Source organism: Hemicordylus capensis, chromosome 4, assembly GCF_027244095.1.
Source record: "Hemicordylus capensis ecotype Gifberg chromosome 4, rHemCap1.1.pri, whole genome shotgun sequence".
Taxonomy (NCBI): domain Eukaryota; kingdom Metazoa; phylum Chordata; class Lepidosauria; order Squamata; family Cordylidae; genus Hemicordylus; species Hemicordylus capensis.
The window spans coordinates 85,068,166-85,086,521 of record NC_069660.1 but is presented as its reverse complement, the minus strand read 5'-3'; the positions used below and the strand labels follow the sequence as shown (position 1 = coordinate 85,086,521).

At 43.3% G+C, this 18,356-nt stretch overlaps 2 protein-coding genes across 15 annotated transcripts in view; one reads left to right on the top strand and one right to left on the bottom strand.

Moving 5' to 3' along the window:
- Positions 1–491: 491 nt before the first annotated feature.
- On the bottom strand, positions 492–17,865 carry MMACHC (metabolism of cobalamin associated C). Of its 9 annotated transcripts, none has more exons than XM_053247308.1 (5): positions 17,600–17,864; positions 8,751–8,848; positions 7,031–7,225; positions 4,710–4,919; positions 492–1,586 (listed from the first exon to the last, which is right to left on the bottom strand). In XM_053247308.1, exons 3-5 carry the CDS (start codon positions 7,133–7,135, stop codon positions 1,227–1,229), a joined length of 675 nt encoding a protein of 224 aa, XP_053103283.1. In that variant the 5' UTR covers positions 7,136–7,225; positions 8,751–8,848; positions 17,600–17,864; the 3' UTR covers positions 492–1,226. The 9 variants fall into 9 exon arrangements, with proteins under 9 accessions (XP_053103283.1, XP_053103284.1, XP_053103287.1 ...); XM_053247309.1 differs by lacking the exon at positions 17,600–17,864 and adding an exon at positions 17,461–17,566; XM_053247312.1 differs by lacking the exon at positions 8,751–8,848 and having other exon boundaries at positions 17,756–17,865.
- LOC128323702 (golgin subfamily A member 2-like) overlaps positions 9,516–18,356 on the top strand; it is a 29,739-nt gene continuing 20,898 nt past the window's right edge. Inside the window, exon 1 of one of the 6 annotated variants that reach the window (XM_053247290.1) lies at positions 9,516–9,700. In XM_053247290.1, the coding sequence (XP_053103265.1) occupies positions 9,533–9,700 (168 nt within the window). In that variant the 5' untranslated portion in view covers positions 9,516–9,532. Of the gene's footprint in view, positions 9,701–17,849; positions 18,120–18,356 lie in introns of those variants that run through there. The other 5 variants (XM_053247291.1, XM_053247287.1, XM_053247289.1 and 2 more) reach the window with 5 other exon arrangements.

Below are 18,356 nucleotides of genomic sequence, written 5' to 3'. Positions count from 1 at the left end.
GGCATTTGAAAATATACATTTACGCCCGATAATGAACCCACTACAACACACTCAGGCCACTGCAATGTGGTAGAGCACTGTGGTGCTTAAACACAAAAGCAAACAATTTTGTATACTACTACAGGTAGCTGAGTAGTGTAAAAAAAGAATGATATAGTAGGAAGCTTGGATGGGAAAGGATGGAAAAAATGGGTTGGGGGATGAAAATGCACATTAACACATGATGTAGGGGGAGAAAATAGCATTTTGTGCACCTGTTCTTAAAATGTTCTAATAGTAAAGCATGTTCTCCTCTAGAACCCCTACAAAAATACTTAGCACTTTGCCTAGGTTCATGTCAACTAATGCCAAGAAAATTTAGCTCTTGGTGGGAATGAACCAGGTAGCATTTGAGTCCCCATTCCAGCTCTAATTCAGTGATGAGTAATTTCACCCAAGCCTTGCAACATAGCATAAATGTCACAGAAGACTCACAATAGAAATAGCCAGACTTTTTGCTTCCTTCAGTTTTATTTTATGAACCCTGTCAATTCCCTCGACCTCATGGATTAGACAATATCTCCAGCTATGAATGAGGTTGGAAAGAAAACACCACCTCTCCCAATGGACCAAATCAAAGGAGTTCAACAGCTACAGTATCTGTGCTGAAATTCAAAGTCAGGTGTGGTAGCTGAAATGACTTTTGACTCTACAAATGAATAGACAACATCCTTCAAAATATCTGCAGCCCAAAATGCTATGCTTATTTATAAAAATTATGTCTCTTCAAAGCTCATAATAAAAGGCAAATTATTTCACACTTCAGCTATCAAGGAATCACAAAAAAGGACATTCATCACCAATAAAATTAATAATAATTTAAACAAACGCAGTCTCCTAAACGTGTTTGAAAATAACATTCACTAAAGTATAAAAACCTAGTGTTTCCAAACCTGAATGTACAGGCTTCCAGTGTAACAAATATTTGCTTATCTGACTGCAAGGTTGGCAGGAATAAGTGATCAATCACTTGTTTGTGATTGATATGAAGGGAAACTTGAGCCATCCCTTCCCTTCCCTTCCCTTCTCTTTAACCTGGGTGCGACCCCATTTTAGAAGGCAACACTCTTTCTAGAACTGCCAGGTTGCAAAATGGTGTCACCATGTAAATAAGCAAGCTCGGTCTCCATAACAGTTGGCACAGCACAGCAGGCTGTATGTCCCTCTTATATAGTGAAAACAGCTACTTAGAGTATTGCATTCTTCTGCAATCCTTGTAGATTCAGCAGTTTTAACCGTTCAGTTGGAGGAGTTGCAAAGTAGGTTTTCTGTTCTTCCGAGTACTTTTCCTTCACTTCAATAATGTCCCGGTAGCTCCAGTCCCGCCAGTGGAAATTGAACTTCTCCAGCAGTTCTATTCTCTCTTTCTCTGTGGTCACACAATCAATAGGCGCATTCTGCAGCAAGTTAGGCGCCTCTATATCTGGGAAAAGCAGGAGAGCCCGGATAGCAAACCAGCCTCCATAAAGGGGGTGGATGCAGACACCATAGATCTTCTGGACGGAAAAAGCAGAATGAAGGCATAGATTTAAAGGTCTATCAACAGCCTGAGAGGAGAAAAAGGCAAGCTATTATAGAACAAACCAAACAATTCAGAAATAATCTTTGCATGATCTTTGCATGGTATCAATTTGCCACCTTTCGGTAGCAAAATTTGCAACAGGGGCTGGTTCTGTTTCTGCCACATCTCAGATATTTTGGCCATGGACGCAGAGTCCTCAGTCAAGCCTGGAGATGTTTGGAGAGTTCACAGTGGTTTGAAAGAGGCATAGCTTCCCATGATGCATACATACATTACTTTTGTCCCACCATTGCTCATGGTCAAACATGTTTTTCAAACACCACAAAATCTTCCAAAACTTGTTTATCAGAAGGGAACATGGGATGAGCCACTGGCAATACTGTCACTGGCAAACCCTCTTTCATACTTTTGCTCAACACTCAGAAAAATTTACAATGATTTCCAAACACCTTTTTTTTTGCAGGCTTAGAAACCAAAAGTTTTCCTCACTATGTAACTTGGGTTTCTGAGAGCCATGCAAACTAGCCCATTCAGCTGCAATTTATGTCCTTACAGTGCCGGCCTTGATGTATGTAAAGATGTACAATAAAACTAAGGGTGTCATGCAGATGCTAGCAATTTGTTGAGAAAGGTTCATTATGCCCCATAATATAGGGATGTGCGAACCGGTTCGAATTCGAACCGGCTCGGTTCGACGGTTCGAACTCGGACCAGACAGGGCTCTGGTTTTGCCCTTCTGGTCCAAGTTCGAACTTAATCTGAACCAATTCGGTTCAAACCGGTTCGGATGTGCCATGGAGTGCCTTAAATATATCTCATTAAATATATCTCATAGGGATTGCTTGAAAGTGTGTCACTGGGTGAAAGGTTAAGCCATCACTCCTTATGAGATATTATTTAATGCCTTAGAAAATCCTAAAAAAAACCCATCACTCCTATCAATCTGGGGATTTCTTAGAGGGACTGAGGCCATTTTTGCTATGGTCCCAGACCCACTTTGGGGTTCTGCCACCCCACAGAGGCAGGGTTCAGGGCTGCCCCAAATCCTCATTAAATCGTATGGGATTCCCCCCCCCCCAAAAATTCACCATTAATATTAGGGGCAACCAATTGCCTTGGGAATTTGTGGGTGGGGGACACCCAAGGGTGCCTACCACCTACCCCAGCTTTTTGCCCCTAAGTACTCCACAGAGGGAGTTATGGGCAACAATGGAATTTTTTTTAAAAAAATAAATCATATAAAATCATAGGAATGTCCAATTGCTTTGAGGTTTGGGTGGTAGTTGGCACTCAAGGGTGCCTACCACCCTACCTACTTTTTGAGGTTTGAACCAGTTTGGAACCAGTTTGAATTCGAACTGAACCAGGGGGTGGTTCGAGCAAAACCAAAACCGAACCGCCACCCCTGGTTCGAATTCAAACCAAGCTGGGTGAACCGGTTTTATGAACATCCCTACCATAATAAGGGGTAAGTATGGACAAGCCCACCAAGCTGAGTCTTCCAAGATCTTAAACTAAACGGTGAATTCAGTGGACTACATCTAAACTTAAGTTGTATGCAGGGAATACTTCTGTGTGCACACAGAGAGAAGGTACAATTTTCAGCAATCTTCCTTTCTCTCTGCAGAGAGAAATGTTGTTCTGAGGGGCCTGAAATGTTGCTCCTGAGGGCCAGTATGAACAACCCCAGGGAGTCTTTCACATATGCCAGTTATCCCATGATCACAGGAAATCACCAAGGTAAATGTTATATCTATACAACACTGCCATTGTTCTTTGCAAAAGTTGGGGAAATATCTGAGTCTGTGTCACATGTGTTTCTGTCATGTGATAACCAAAAGTAATCAAAATTCTTTAAGACACCTCAGAAATTGCCACAAATAATTGACATAATACTGACATTCCCAGGAATTATTTACAAGCGCTGTTACATCTTACCTGCAGTTAAGCAAAGACCTCTGTATAAACACATCCCTAGTACATTAGGAATAATTCAGAGGTTCCATGGCAATGTGCAGGGCCAGCATGAGAGATTAACATGGTTCAGCATCTATTGTATCCCAGCTTGAGGTCCTGGTTTATTTGCAAACTTTTTTTTTAAAAAAAAGTCAGGATCACCTGACTCAGTCGCGAGAGATCCTAGCTTGTTCTAAGCCAGTATCAGAAGTAGAATAATTTATCCCCTCACACATGAATATGAGGGTGGAGCACATGTGCCAAGGGAAATGCTACAGAATATTTCACAAAACCATTCAGTTCTGGCTCCCTTTGGTGTCTGAAGTTAGCCAAGGCGTAATGGGCAGCGGCTATTGTCCTATCCTTCCTACCAGTCTCTTTCTCATTATTCCTTTTAATACCACAATCCTCACCAAAGTATTCTGAAATATGAGAAAACCTAAATGGAAAATTATTCAATTTTATTCACTTATCCAATTTAATAAATTCAGTCAAGCTAACTGAATTGAAAATAATTCAATTCAAATATTCAAGGGAAATTATTAAATTAAATGTAATAATTAAAAGTCTGTCTGCAGTTGCCACCGGCTCGTTTGGTGGCTACTCGGGGACAGGCCTTCTCCACTGCTGCCCTAGAGCTTTGGAATGCGCTCCCTGCTGAAATAAGAGCCTCTCCATCTCTGACAACTTTTTAAAAGTCTTTAAAGATGCACCTATTCACCCAGGCTTTTAATTATTGTTTTAACAGTTTTATCATCGTTTTAAAATGTTTTAAAAATTTAAATTGTTGTAATGTTTTAACTTTTACTATGTCATTTATTTTGTTTTAACTACTGTTTTAAGGGGTTTTTTGTCATTTATTTTAACTAACATTTTAGCTTTTTGTTTGCTTGTTATAAGCCGCCCAGAGATGTGAGTTTGGGACGGTATAGAAGTGTTAAATGAATGAATGAATGATTAAATACATTTCACTACGTTTTTATAATTTATCTGACTGAAGAATGTGAGTTTCCTTGATGTAAACCATGGACCTGAGGTGTATGCACGCATGGAGAATACGCAACCCTCATCATCACATGTCTCAGCCCTGATTGTTACATGCCTTTTCCTCAAAGAGGAGAAGGTAGTGAGATAAAATATTTGCAAACCAAACCCAACCGTCCTAAGCAGCAAGCAATCACAGTTTACCTACCTGTCTCCAACAAACAAACTCTCCCCATGGTTTAGCATGCTCTGGTTTGCATCTCACCTTCTCTCCCCAGGGATCTTGCTGCACATCTTTCCTCTGGTAGTAGTATGCAGCACCCGCAACATGCGCTGCTGTCTGGGCCAGGAACCTGGGCTTCCGACTGGGCAGCATCTCATAGTCACACATGACGTCCATATGCTGGTCAGCAAGGTTCTGAAAAGAGGAGTATCTAACTCACAGTTCAAGAACCACTGGCTACAGGTATTGGTAGCTAAATGTTACTAGCTGCTGGTAAGGTTGGAAAAGACCCATATCTGAAGCCCCAGAGAGCGGCTGTCAATCATTGTAGAGGATACTAAGCTAGATGGACTTATAGTCAGACTCAGGATAAGAGACACTCAGGGTGGCTCTTCCATGAGGCAGGGTGAGGTGGTCATCCCAGGCACAGGTCTTAGGAGGGGCAGAGGGGGTGGCAAGTGCCGGCCTGCTGCCTGCCACCACAGGCACTACCCCATATGTTTCTCCGCTGTTCACTGCCACCACCCTTCCTCACCCCACTGGGTTTTCACCCCACCCCATTTTCTCCTCCTTGCCCCACTGGGATGCACATCTCTACCCCCACCACGCCCGGCAACTCATGTGTGTTAGGAACGCCTCTGCCACCACTGCCTGGCTTGGTGGCATTGTCAGAGTGCTTGCATGCCGCCACCACTGCCTTGGCAGCATGGTCTGAGAATGCTGAGCAACTGCCAGCAGATGAGACCATCATATTGTCTTTTGCCACAGGCAGCGAAATGTCTTGGACCACCCCTGACACTACTCCACTGAATACACATGAAACAGAGCCTCTCCACTATTTGCTCATTTCTGATGGGTAAATGGGGCGGGCGGGGTGGAGAGAGAATGGGATGGGACAGATGACTTTGTGCACTGCTTGCTTGTGAATTTCTCAGACGCATCAGGCTTGTTCTTATTGGGGGCGGGGGGCAGGGGCGTAGCAAGGTTGGAATGGGCCCAGAGACAAGATTTTAAAATGGGCCCCCCCAACTCAAAGTCCAGGGCCTCCGCCCACCCCAGGCCCCCAAGGATTTAAGTCTGATATTCCAAAATAAGTATGCTGCCTGGAAATACATTTCACTGAATACACACACGCACACGTCACAATATATAGTGATATACATTGAGTACTATACATTTGTTTTACTTTTAATGCCTAGAACACACTAGAAAGATAAATTATTAAAATGGGCCCCTCACTGCAGATTAGCAAAGGAGACTTTCAACCATGACTTTCAACCATGCAGGGTGAGCCTCTGTTTGTTTTCTCAGAATTCTGAACCAATTCAGTCAAGTTTGATTCCAGGAGGTTTTTCACAGGAGGCTTTTAAAGCCCTTTAAGACACATCTCCTCTGGAATAGAGGTGCTGCATTCACATGCTGGCCAGATTTACCCTAAAGTCCCTGCAAGTTATTGGGGAGCAGTTCACACACAAGAAAAATAAAATAAAAGCACAAGACATGCTTCACAGTTCTCACTCAGACCTTCTGGGTTGCAAAACAACTTGAACATAAGTGCATTTATACATGAATGAATGAATGAATAAAATAAATATAATACTGTTTCTTCCAGAAGTTTTTGTAATTTTCTGCCATGAAACAAGCCACTTATAGGACTTTTTAGATAGTTTTTTTTAAGCCAGCAAATTTTCCAAGCTGTTTCAAAATAAATATTCAGAGACTTCTCGGTCCCTCCCCCCCCCATATCCAAGCCCTATGGCAAGCAGATCCCTATATATGGGGCGGGGGGGCGGGAAAGGTAACCACAAAAAGGAGTTCACACTCTACCTGGCAAATGCTGGTCTGGGTTAAGCAGGGCAGCAAGGGGTCTTCTGCTGCAGAGAACACTCTGGCTGCCTCCTCCTTCCTGGCTGGCTTGGGCCCTACTCGAGTTCAGGCTTCACAGAGGCCTACACGGAGGCTTCCGTGGAAGCCCCGCCCACCCGCCGATCAGCTGAGAGGCGGGAGAAAAGGAGCTCTTTGCAGCTTGTCTGCTGCTTCGATTGCGGGCCAGGAGAACAAGCAGGAGAGACGGCGAAGAGGGCAAGTGGCTGAGGGGCCTTGGGGCTGGGCAGGGGGCAATGGGGAGTCACGTGAGGTGCCTCTGGGGGGCCCTCCAGGCAGTGGGGCCCCCAGACAACTGTCTCCCCTTGCCCGATCATTGTTACGCGCCTGGCGGGGGGAAAGGATGCTGATCTAGATGGACCCTTCGTCTGATCCAGCAGGCTCTTCTTATGACATAAGCAGTCTGCATTAAAATCTTTTACCTCCCCAAGCAGCAAAAGGTGATGGGAAATGCACTGATCCACAGGGTCACAAATTTTTTTCAGCAGCTGACTCTTCAGGAAAGGTTTGAAGGCTTTTTCAAACATGGCAGGGACACTGAGCACCACAAATGCTAGTGTGTTATCCGAGTATGGTAGATGAAATCCTGGAGGCAAGACAGCATTGTACCATCCTACCTTTAGAAAAGAAAAACAAAGTGTCATTAGAACAGGGAGCTCAGAGTCTGTTGTTATTATCAGTTATAATTTATAATCATGCGTAACTTGCACAAAATTTGGGACTACAGTCTGAGCACCACAGGCCTTGTGGTTTGCAAAGAAATAATTGTAGGCTAGGATGCATATTTTAGAAGCATTGTATTCCCAACTGAACGAAAATGTTAGACCTCTTTATTTATTTATTATTTATTATTTTATTCTAGGAACATAGGAAACTGCCATATACTGGGTCACACCATTGGTCTATCTAGCTCAGTATTGTCTTCACAGACTGGCAGCAGCTTCTCCAAGGTTGCAGGCAGGAATCTCTCTCAGCCCTATCTTGGAGAAGCCAGGGAGGGAACTTGAAACCTTCTGCTCTTCCCAGAGCGGCTTCATCCCTTGAGGGGAATATCTTGCAGTGCTCACACATCAAGTCTCCCATTCATCTGCAACCAGAGCAGATGCAGCTTAGCTATGGGGACAAGTCATGCTTGCTACCACGAGACCAGCTCTCCTCTCCTATTTTATTATTTAATTTATTTATTTATTGTATTTTATTTAATACATTTCTATACTGCCCAAAACACAAGTTCTCTGGGCGGTTTACAAAACAATAAAAACAGCCAATAAAAGATTAAAACATTTCAACAATTAAAATTAAAGAGTTAAAACTATTAAAACACAATTAAAATCTAATTAATTAATTAGTATCTAATTAAAAGCCTGGGTGAACAAATGTGTCTTGACTGCCCTTTTAAAAGTTGTAAGAGCTGGGGAGGGTCTTATTTCAGCAGGAAGTGTGTTCCAAAGGCTTGGGGCAGCAATGGAGAAGGCCCGTCCCCGAGTAGCCACCAGACGAGCCGGTGGCAACTGCAGACGAACTTCTCCAGATGATCTCAATGGGCGGTGTGGTTCATAGCAAAGAAGACGTTCTCTTAAATGTGTAAATAAAACAAAAGATCTTCCAACTCAAGCAAAGAAGTTTAAATATCCATACATCATTATCAATGCTCTATCCATGATGTATGAACATTGAAATGCATTTGCTCAAGTTGGAAGAAATTTAATTTTTTTAATTTATGCATTAAAGAGGTCTGGAATTTCCATCTGTAGTACTGGAGTATGTGTATATCGTTGCCATTATATCGTCTTATTCCCAACTATATTTTCCTCACAACCTGAAGCCCTGCTCCTCTATCAAAGAAGCCCCAAACCAGAATATATTATGTAAATTATAAACAGCTGCATTATTTTCCTTTATTTTGTTTTCCAATGTTCAGATTTTCAAAGGATTGCTGATTTTTCTTTTTGTTTTTCAAGGAGCCTACTCTTTTCAAGGTTTAACAGAAGGCAAAGCAGCAGAAAAATGGATTAGAGGGGTCTGCTTATTAGGATTATGTAGTTATCCCAGTAGGGGTCAGGGGGTGGTAATCACATAAGAAGAGGGCAAGGAACTGTGCAAGTCACTGTAGCCCAAACTACTGATGAGCAGAAGCCCTACCTAGCTCTCCAGATGACCAGATTTCTATTTCTGAGTATTTATCACATGCTTTCCATTATTTTTGCAGGCTTTCCGCTACATCCATAGGAGTTAGAAACCTTTAAAAACAATTAAAGAAAAGTCTGAAGAGTATGTGTTCCTTTCTTAGGAACATGTCTCAGCATAGAGAAGAAATGTGTACACAAGACTGTATCGACCATAAAATATAGTGTTACAAATTTAAGTGAAAAGTATATATAATAGAAGAATATAAAGGTTGACATCCAAAGTTACTCAATGAGTCATCCCATTAAAATTAATGGGGCAAATTATTACTACTGTGTTCCATTAATTTAAGTGGGACTACTCATGAGTAACTCTCTGGACGTCAACCAGTGATAGCTAGAAGCTCATCAGAAAGTTTCCTAGAAAACAAAGAAAAGCTGACAACTAATTCCTCCTCTTGAGAGGACTACCTGGAATATAGGAGAACTCACCAGTTCTTACAATACTATGAAATGAAAGCTTCTGCTGCACATACACTTTTTTTAAGCGTGGTATTTCCATTATTTAAAATTTTGAGATCAGGATTAAAGGCTACATAAAAGTAAGATCTGGAAAGTCTCTATGGAACTTCTTTCTTCTCCACTTTAGCATCAAAATGTTTAACAGCATTTAATGAAGACCTCAAGTCAATTTTGAACTCTACCACCAATCAGCTTGTTGTAAAGGAATGAGACTGCAAAAATTATAGAATTAATTTAGACTTCATGATCCAACCTTTCATGAGGTAATGACACAGCATGCCTATTCCTTGTGATGTCACAAGGGTTGTGAGCAACAGCAAACAAGAAGCCTGGACCTTCCATGTGATTCATGCCCAAAGATCAGGAACACTGAGGCAGAACAAGCAGCAGGGGTCATGTGTAGGAGACCACAAAAAGAGTCTTGGAAGTCCTATGCAGAGACAGGTAATAGGACTATGAAACAAGAAGTCCAATCTATGCATATTTACTCAGAGGTAATGCACAAACTGGACATGACAATGGAAGGTGTCTCTGTTTAACCATAAACTGCCTCAAGCACATGGAAAGAAGGGGGTGGGTCCAATTTTAAAAGCCAAAGGATGCCAATGGGTGGGGGACATTAACCTGCCACATACTGTACCTTCCTGCAGCCCTTCTCCCCAATTACCTTTTGCCCGGTTGAGGTAAATTTTAGTTCATGAGAAAAGCATCTGAAGAGAAAAGCTGCAGGGATGGGAAAGGTTCTGCACTCCTCACCCTTTTTGCTATTAAAATCAGACATCCACATCCTCTTTCTACATAATTGGGCAGTTCCACGCAGTGTTCCCTGTAACAAGGATTTCCAGAGGTTGTTGACGATGTTGTCAATGACCTCTGGGAATCTCTGGTGCAGGGAACATTGGTTAACATAATAACATAATTACAGCCCTGCTGGATCAGGCCCAAGGCCCATCTAGTCCAGCATCCTGTTTCACACAGTGGCCCACCAGATGCTGCTGCAAGTTGAGGGCATGTCCTCTCTTTTGCTATTACTCCCTTGCAACTGGTATTCAGAGGCATCCTGCCTCTAAGGCTGGAGGTGAACTATAGCCCTCAGACTAGTAGCTCTCCTCCATAAGGATATCCAGACCCTTCTTAAAGCCATCCAGGTTGTTGGGTGTCGCCACATCTTCCAGTTCCATGTTAAATACATAGAATGACGTGTGTGTGTGTGTGTGTTTTAGAGATGTGCATGAATTGGCAGATGGGCAGTTTGGCAGTGGGGGTGTGCATGTTTTACTTTTAAGGAGCAGGCAGGTTGCTCTCCCCCACCCCTATCATGTTTCCCCCACCAGCACTCTGCCCAAAATTGCTGGCGTGGGGCGGCAACATACCCTCTTCCCACTCCGGTCAGCGCCAAACCGGAAGTGACCGATGCGTGTGCCCACCTCTCAACTGCTGGACTTCCAAACTGGTTTGGCAGTCTTGAAAAGGACCGCCGACCGTGTTCATGCACATCCCGTGTGTGTGTTCGCTAGTGGTGGTGGGAAAGGATAACCTAATGATCTACTCTGCAATGTGCACTCAGAGGAAGCCTGCCTACTTGCCTGCCTTCACCGCTGTGCAGGCTGTTCAATGCATGGAGAAGGCTCTGAGGGTGGGAACTAGAATCAACATGAAGTCTAGGACAGGCTATGTAAACCAGTCACTATCTCAAGTGAAAAGGTGCTAAAACTTCAGATACCTTCTATAAAGTAAACAGAACCTCTTAAGAGCAGGCCTTTGTGTTTTCAACACAAATAAGCAGCAAAGATGCATTGACAAGCATGGCTATGTTTATCATAGTGCTGGACTACATTTTCTGGACTACATGCACCCTTCCACCACCACTGCAAAGAAAGAAATTACTGACTCTCCTTATATGCCCAGGGAAGCTGAATAACTGGCCCCAAATAAGAACTAAAAACTTTCTAGCTCTGTAACTTGACAGCCTAGTATGCTTGGGGTACTCTTCTCTGAAACTATTGGTGGTGGTGGGGTGTTCCACAGACTTCCACACTGGATTTGAAGAGGAGGAGGAGGGACTGGAGGACAGTGGTAGGCTAGAAGAGCATCTCCTCACCACTCTGGCCCCTCCTCTTCTTTGCATCCAGCAAGTGCAGGAGGAAAAGGAGCAGGAGTTACCATGGTGGCCACCTCCCCCCGATGATCTGCCACCTGAGGTGAATGTCAGTTTGCCTCATGGATAGGCCAGCCCTGCCTGTTATCCACAAGAGATATCAGATATCCCTTGTTATTCTATATTGCTAATCAAATTAATAGCTCACCAGATGAATTGTCTGAGAATTATATGCTTCTATAAGCTTTTTATATCCACCCCACTGCCAAGTAATAACCATATAATTATGGTAGAGGTGCCGGAAAGGGAGTTTCCTATAACAGCAACTAAACTTTGAGAGAAACAAGAAGAAATTGGGATGGGACACTGTGAAAATTGTAAGAATTTATCACTTGACAATACACTCCAATGAAAGAAAGCATTCCATTGTAATATGTGGAGGTAGTGACTGTGGGACTCGAGAGATGGTTTAGATCTGCCTGTTCTAGATGGGGGTTACACTCCTCTGAAACATCAGGTACGTAGCATGGGAGTGCTCCTGGATCCCAAACTCTCTCTAGTTTCTCAGGTTGAGGCAGTGGTCAGGAGCACTTTTTATCAGCTTTGACTGATACATCAGTTACGTCCATTTCTGGAGGTGAATAACCAGTGGTGCATATGCTGGTAACCTCTAGGCTTGACTACCTTAATGCACTCTATGTGGGGCTGCCTTTGCACATAGTTGGGAAACTACAATTGATACAGAATGCAGCAGTGATGTAGTTGCAAACTCAAAGTGCAGATGCTCATATGACAGCTCCCATGGCCATGCCCATCCCAACAGCCAGAGAAACCGAAAAGTACCAGCACTCCATTGCTGCGTGTCCCCACTCCACTACACCCCTGGAATGCAGTGGCCAAATGGTCTCTGGGACAACCCATATAACACCGATTTGAAAAGAACTGAACTGGCTGACAATATGTTTTCCAAGCGAAATCCAAAGTGTTGGTTATTACCTATAAAGCCCTCAACGGCTTGGGTCCAGGGTCCTTAAGAGAGCACCTTCTTTGTCATGAACCCTGTTGCCTAATAAGATCATCTGGGGCGGTCCAGTTATGGTTGCCACCATCTTGTTTGGTGGCAACTCGGGACAGGGCCTTCTCTCTGGCTGCCCCAGGGCTTTGGAATATGCCCCTGGGCTTTTGAAGTAAAAGCATCTCCTTCGCTGTTTGGTTTTAGGAAGACCCTCAAGACACATCTGTTTTCCCAGGCTTTTAAACTGAAATTAATTTTAAACTGTTTAATTTGTTTTTATCTGATAAGATTGTTTTTGTTTTTATTCTGTTAAATTTTAACTGTTTTTACTCTGTTTTATATTTGTTATGTTTTAAATTCTGTACACCGCCTAGAAATGCACATATCAGGCGGTATTAAAATATGATAAACAAATGGGTGAACTGGAGATACTGGACAACAGTAGTTTACAGAAATATGCAATTCTTTTTTAAAGGTGGGGGAGCAGGAATTCAGTCAAAAATACTGTAATGGCACTAATCTAACTTGTTTCACAATAAATGTTTAAACAATATATTCAGTTCAGTTAAAGAACTCTGATAGCACAGAATTAAAGCAAAGTACTAGGACAAAACAAACATTAAAAAACACAGATTTGTCATTTTTCCACTCTGTGACCAGCACAATAATCATTCTACACCCCATGGGCAACAACATGTTTTCCTCAAAATTTGAAGGGCCTGCCTAGGCACAATGTTTTTTGAAGTGAGGTGGAGTGTAATTTGAGTTTGGGTGTAAAATTGCATGCTTTTGGCTTTATATATTTGTAACTGCTCTTATTTAATGTCAATTGTCTTATATTTTATTCATTATTAATGTTTTATGAGATCAATCATAGACCATGCTAGGAAGGAAAAGATGTGAGCTTCCTACCCATGTACAGCAATGCTACACATCACCCCAATAGGGATGTGCCCGAAGCACAGTTTGAGAACTTTGAGGGAAACTAAAAAAGGAACTTTAAGAAAATGGAAAGAAGGTGCTCTCCGCTTCCTGCGGGGGCGGCACATGTCCCCAAAAGCCACACACACCATCAGCACACACATGGTGTCCACGCATGCTTCAAACCATGGTTCGAGCATATTCCTAAATCCCAACCCAAGCGTATTTCACTGGTGTAAATTGAAATTACATCCACAGCTTCACTGGGACAAATTCTATTTAAAGGCATCATGGATTCAAAGTGGTATTTCCTAGACAGGTGTCTTCTCAATAGCACAGAGGTCTGGATTCCAGTTACTGCCTCCTGTTACACAGCAAAGTACCTGTTACTGTGCAGCGTGCTGGCCACTGAAAGCACCTTGCCTTTGATTTTTTGCCCTTGAAATTATGTCAGCCTTAACTCTGCAGTGGACCTTTGTGCTACTGAGATTTAGAACTTTAGAGCTCCACAGAATTGGCATCATATTTCTATTTTGTGCCTTATTGTTGAAGAAGATATCTGCCCAAACTTGCTACATGCAGAAATTATTTGAGAACCCAAAAAACCATAAGGAGAACAATTTTGATCTAATCTGCAAAAACATATGATGAGTCAGGTGAATAGCTGCTGTGGGAGTTTCAGGCAATTAGGCAGAGAAGGCATAGATGTTTTTCCTTTCAGTTTTAAATTAAGAAATGTCTACAATTTGATCTGTGGCTTTCAGGTCTTCAGATTCTAGGAGGTGCAGCTACAGTTAGCAAAATGTAATGGTGATATTATATATTTAATATCCCTTGGATGTCCCAATGACTGATTTAATATCCCTTGAATGTACCAATGCCTCATTAGTTTAATTTACAAGTCAAACAGAGGATTTCTTTCACAGCCTCCCGCATGGGTTGGCTTCGCTGCAAACCATGACAGGTTCATTTTTCTGTCAGATAACTTTTCCTAAAATGCTTTATTTATCTGTCCCATGTAAGACTTATGTGCTTGTAAGGCAGCCTGTACAAATATCTTTAAAAGCACACAAGACCAAAGAATATGGTGCTGTGGGATGGAATGACAGGTTTTTATGGGCCTCAAAAAGCATGCTCTCCCCTCCCCCGCCCCACCACTTTACCTTGGTTAATGTTTAATTCTCAAGGTGGTACATACCTCACCTCCACACATGCAATTTATCTATTCAGTGTAAATCTTTAACTTCCAAGTCAACGGAACTTGGCATTCATCTTTGTATACAACTATTACTGGACATGTGCCCAGTTCTACTCTACTGTGTATTTCCTAGTGAGCTGTAACCTTGACGGCTCTTCAGAAGCCTGTTGACACTCGTTTCTGCTGCGATCTCCTTTTCTATCAACTAATCTTATGTGTGTGTGTTCCAGCATGCTATGTACCCAAATTTCAGAAGAAGAATAGTTCTTCTATAAGTCTGCCTGAAATTCAGAGTTACAGATAAAATGCTCTCCTGGGATGCAGTCTATAAGACAGTGTAGGAAATACAAAATTTCTGGAAGCAATGTGTAAATGTCATGATGGATGTTTAGGGCACAACCTAATCAACAGTATTCCTTTATGAGGAGAGCTTCTAGTGTGCCAGGTAGCCTGATGTGAAATGTTCTCATTGGCTTTCAAAAGCTACCTAGCATCTTTCAGGATTAGCATATTTCATTAAACAAAAAACAAATGGGCTCATAATAGGGAAGAGTTAACATAGGTTAAAAGGGGGCTGCCCCCTTCTCACCTATTCAGGTATTGATCAAGTGTACAAACTTCTTATGAATTTCTACTCTGGTCATTAAATGGCTCACAAACTGCTAGTGATGTTATGGAGGGCTAACCATACAACAGAGAGCACAGTGAAGTGATGGATACCATCAGGGGATGGAACTGTAACTCAATAGAGCATGTGTTTTGCATGCAAAAGGTCTTGGGCCTACCCTTGCAGGGAAATACACTTGTTTGAAACCTTTCAGTCAGTGTAGACAATACTGAAAGCCACCTAATGGTGCAGTGAGCAAGAGGTTGCTGATTTGAATCCTCGCTGGTGTGTTTCCTGTAATATGGGAAACACCTATATTGGGCAGTAGCAATATAGGAAGGTGCTGAAAGGCATTATCTCATACTGAGTGGGAGGAAGCAATGGTAAACCTCTCCTGTATTCTACAAAGGAAACCACATGGCTCTGTGGTTGCCAGGAGTCTACACTGACTTGAGGGCACAACTTTACTTTACTGAGCTAGATGGACCAATGGTCTGACTCAGTATAAGGCAACTTCCTATGAAAATAGGAACATCATAGGAACTAGTAGTGTACATGAGCCGTGGTCCAACCTGCGGCCCGAATTTGGACCAGTCTGTGGTCCAGCAAAACTGGTTCAGTCAAACCACAGACCAGACCAGTGGTTCGAGGCAGCACTGGGAGGCGGAGGGGGAGTGAGCCTCACCTTTAAAAGTGCAGAGACAGGTCCTTAACAGAGTGACTGCAGCTCCAGGCAGCCTCCTGCTGCAGCAGTGCTCCCCACAGCAGCCCATGCTCTGCAGCTCCGTCACTCAGCTGACCTCCGCGCATGCTGTGGGGAGCACCGCTGCAGCTGGAAGCTGCCTGGAGGGGCGGTCACGGCGTCTGTACTTTTAAGGTGCTGCTCATCCCCACCCCCACCGGCACCACCTCAAACCACCGGATTGGTCCGTGGTTCGGCCAAGCTGGACTGAACTGGTTCACCAAACTGCGAACCAGTTCAAATTCAGACCACAGCTCATGCACATCCTTAACAGGAATGCAGGAAGCTGCCTTACACGTACCAAATCAGACCACTGGTACATCTAGCTCAGAATTGTACATTGACTATACCCTGGCTGGCAGTAGCTCTCCAAGGTTTCAAACAAGTGTATTTCCCAGTCCTTCCTGGAAATCCCAGGGATTGAACCTGGAACTTTCTGCCTGCAAAGCCAATGCTCTATCATGGAGGAGCTACAGCCCCAAACAGTAGAGGAACAAGCAAAAGAGTCCAGATTCAAGAAAGCAAAATAAAACATTTTAGAGTCTCATCTTCACAATGACAAGAAGTTGAATGTGTTATGTGTTCAAAGCTGCTTACTACTGCATTATCTTTCATTAGTCACTATCAAGCATTAGTCACAATGGTTGCATGATATCCCACCCCAACAAACCAAAGTTATGGTGCAGCATTTTTGAAATAGGCAGGCAGAGCTGCCATTGTAAAATCAGAATGCATTTGTTCTCCATTTTTGTAGCTGGTCTCTGGTCTACCTGTGGCTTATATAGATTTATTTACTTTTACATGTATAGCCAGTGCATCTTCGAAGAATTCCAGAGGTGGTGCACATGGTTACTGTACATTTATCCTCCCAACAGCCCGACGAGGAAGGTTATACTGAGAGATAAGTGATTGTCCCAGACTCACCCAGTGAATTTCATGGCTGAATGGGGATTTGAACTTTGATTTCCCCTGTGTGCACACTAACCACTATACCACTCTGGCTCAGGATTCTTTCTTCTTGTTATTTATTAGTAGCATTCATTTTTTAAATAATCAGGAAGACAGAGAATGCATTTATTCTCCAAAGAAGCAGCCTTTTGTAGCTTGTCTGTGCTTTACTTGTGGCTTATACAGTTCTTTTCCTCTGTGTGTGTGTGTGCGTGATTGTGTTTTGATCCCAAGGTGTTAGATACAAATCTACACACTATTGTAGTCCTGTTAAGCACTATGAATCAACTGATGTTTTCCACATTTCTTTGTATCTCTGCTGATGAGCAATTGAGATTTGTGTTTGTATTTTGACCACTCATTACCTACATATCTGCACTCTGCCAGTTACTGTTAAGGCACCTCTGGTGCAGCGGAAAAAGAAAAGAAAAAAAGAGGCAGTGTTTATTTAATGAACACAAGCCCCACTGACCTTGCTATAGAATTACGGGTGGGGGCGATTACAGGAGACAAGGCAGCAATGACGCAACTGTCCCAGATGGTCCATGGACAGGACCATGTGGGACAATTGAATAGGCATCATCATAGAAGAGGCATCAAGTGCGATACTACAGCTCAAGATGACACCACGTGTATTTGTGAAATTCCACAGCCGTTAAAATGCATGCTACGTACGAAGTCACAGGGTCACTGTAACGCCAACTTGCAGCAAGGCAATGCCATAATACACCAGCATGATACAGGGCGCCAAGAAATAAACGTCCGCTCCCCCTTTTACTTTTCCTCGCTTTACGCTTCTCCGCGCCTGCGGTACCTTAAATGGATGGATCTCAAAGCCCAGGTTCTCCAAATAGTCACGGATCCTTTTATCCAGATGGACCACGCGCAGCTCCATAGTACCCAAGCTGAGGCACTATGGGAAATGTAGTCCTCAATGGAACACGATAGGCCAGCCCCATATGTGTCTTACGAGAGAGAGAAGTCCTCTAGAAACTGCGCCTGCTGGTGTTGCATTTCTCTTTCACGGAAACTAGCCACAGAACGGCTGCAGCAACGAAGGAAGACAAGGGAAGCTTTTTCCCCCGACATCCCCCACGGTCTCGGTGGCGTAATGCTTTTCGGGAAATGTAGTTCTAATGAGCTCCCGGCTCTCAGTAACTGATAGGCTTATAAACTTCCATCTCCAGAAGCCTCCGCGGTGTGTAGTAGCGGATGGAGAACGTGATTCTGGATTTTAGCGGCTGCTGCTGGGTTGCGTGTTCGAATCACTGCCGCGGAAAAGTGCGGGTTGCGGCGGTGGGCGAATCCAGCGTATATTCTCTTCTCTTCTTCAGGTTCTGTTTTCTTGGTTTCTTATGGTGTAGCCGGAATCACTATAGCGAGGGGTCTTGGCGGCCTAGAAGTGGAGGAGCAGCTGACAAAAGTGTCTGTTTCTCCCATAGCAGGGAGAGTCCCTTCCCCGTAAAGAGACTCCATGTCTTAAGCGCTTAGGGAAGAATCTGTACACTGGTAATAACTCCTAGAGTAGGATTGTGCATGGCCACAGGTAGGGAGAGAGGGAGTGTATGTGT

Coding starts and splice junctions, on each gene's coding strand:
- MMACHC (XM_053247304.1), bottom strand. CDS start 17,680: ATGGAGCTGCGCGTGGTCCATCTGGATAAAAGGATCCGTGACTATTTG. Junction 4,920..7,030: donor ACCTTTTGCTGCTTGGGGAG/GTAAAAGATTTT, acceptor TCCTCTTTTCAG/AACCTTGCTGACCAGCATAT. Junction 1,587..4,709: donor AGTTTGTTTGTTGGAGACAG/GTAGGTAAACTG, acceptor TTCTCCTCTCAG/GCTGTTGATAGACCTTTAAA.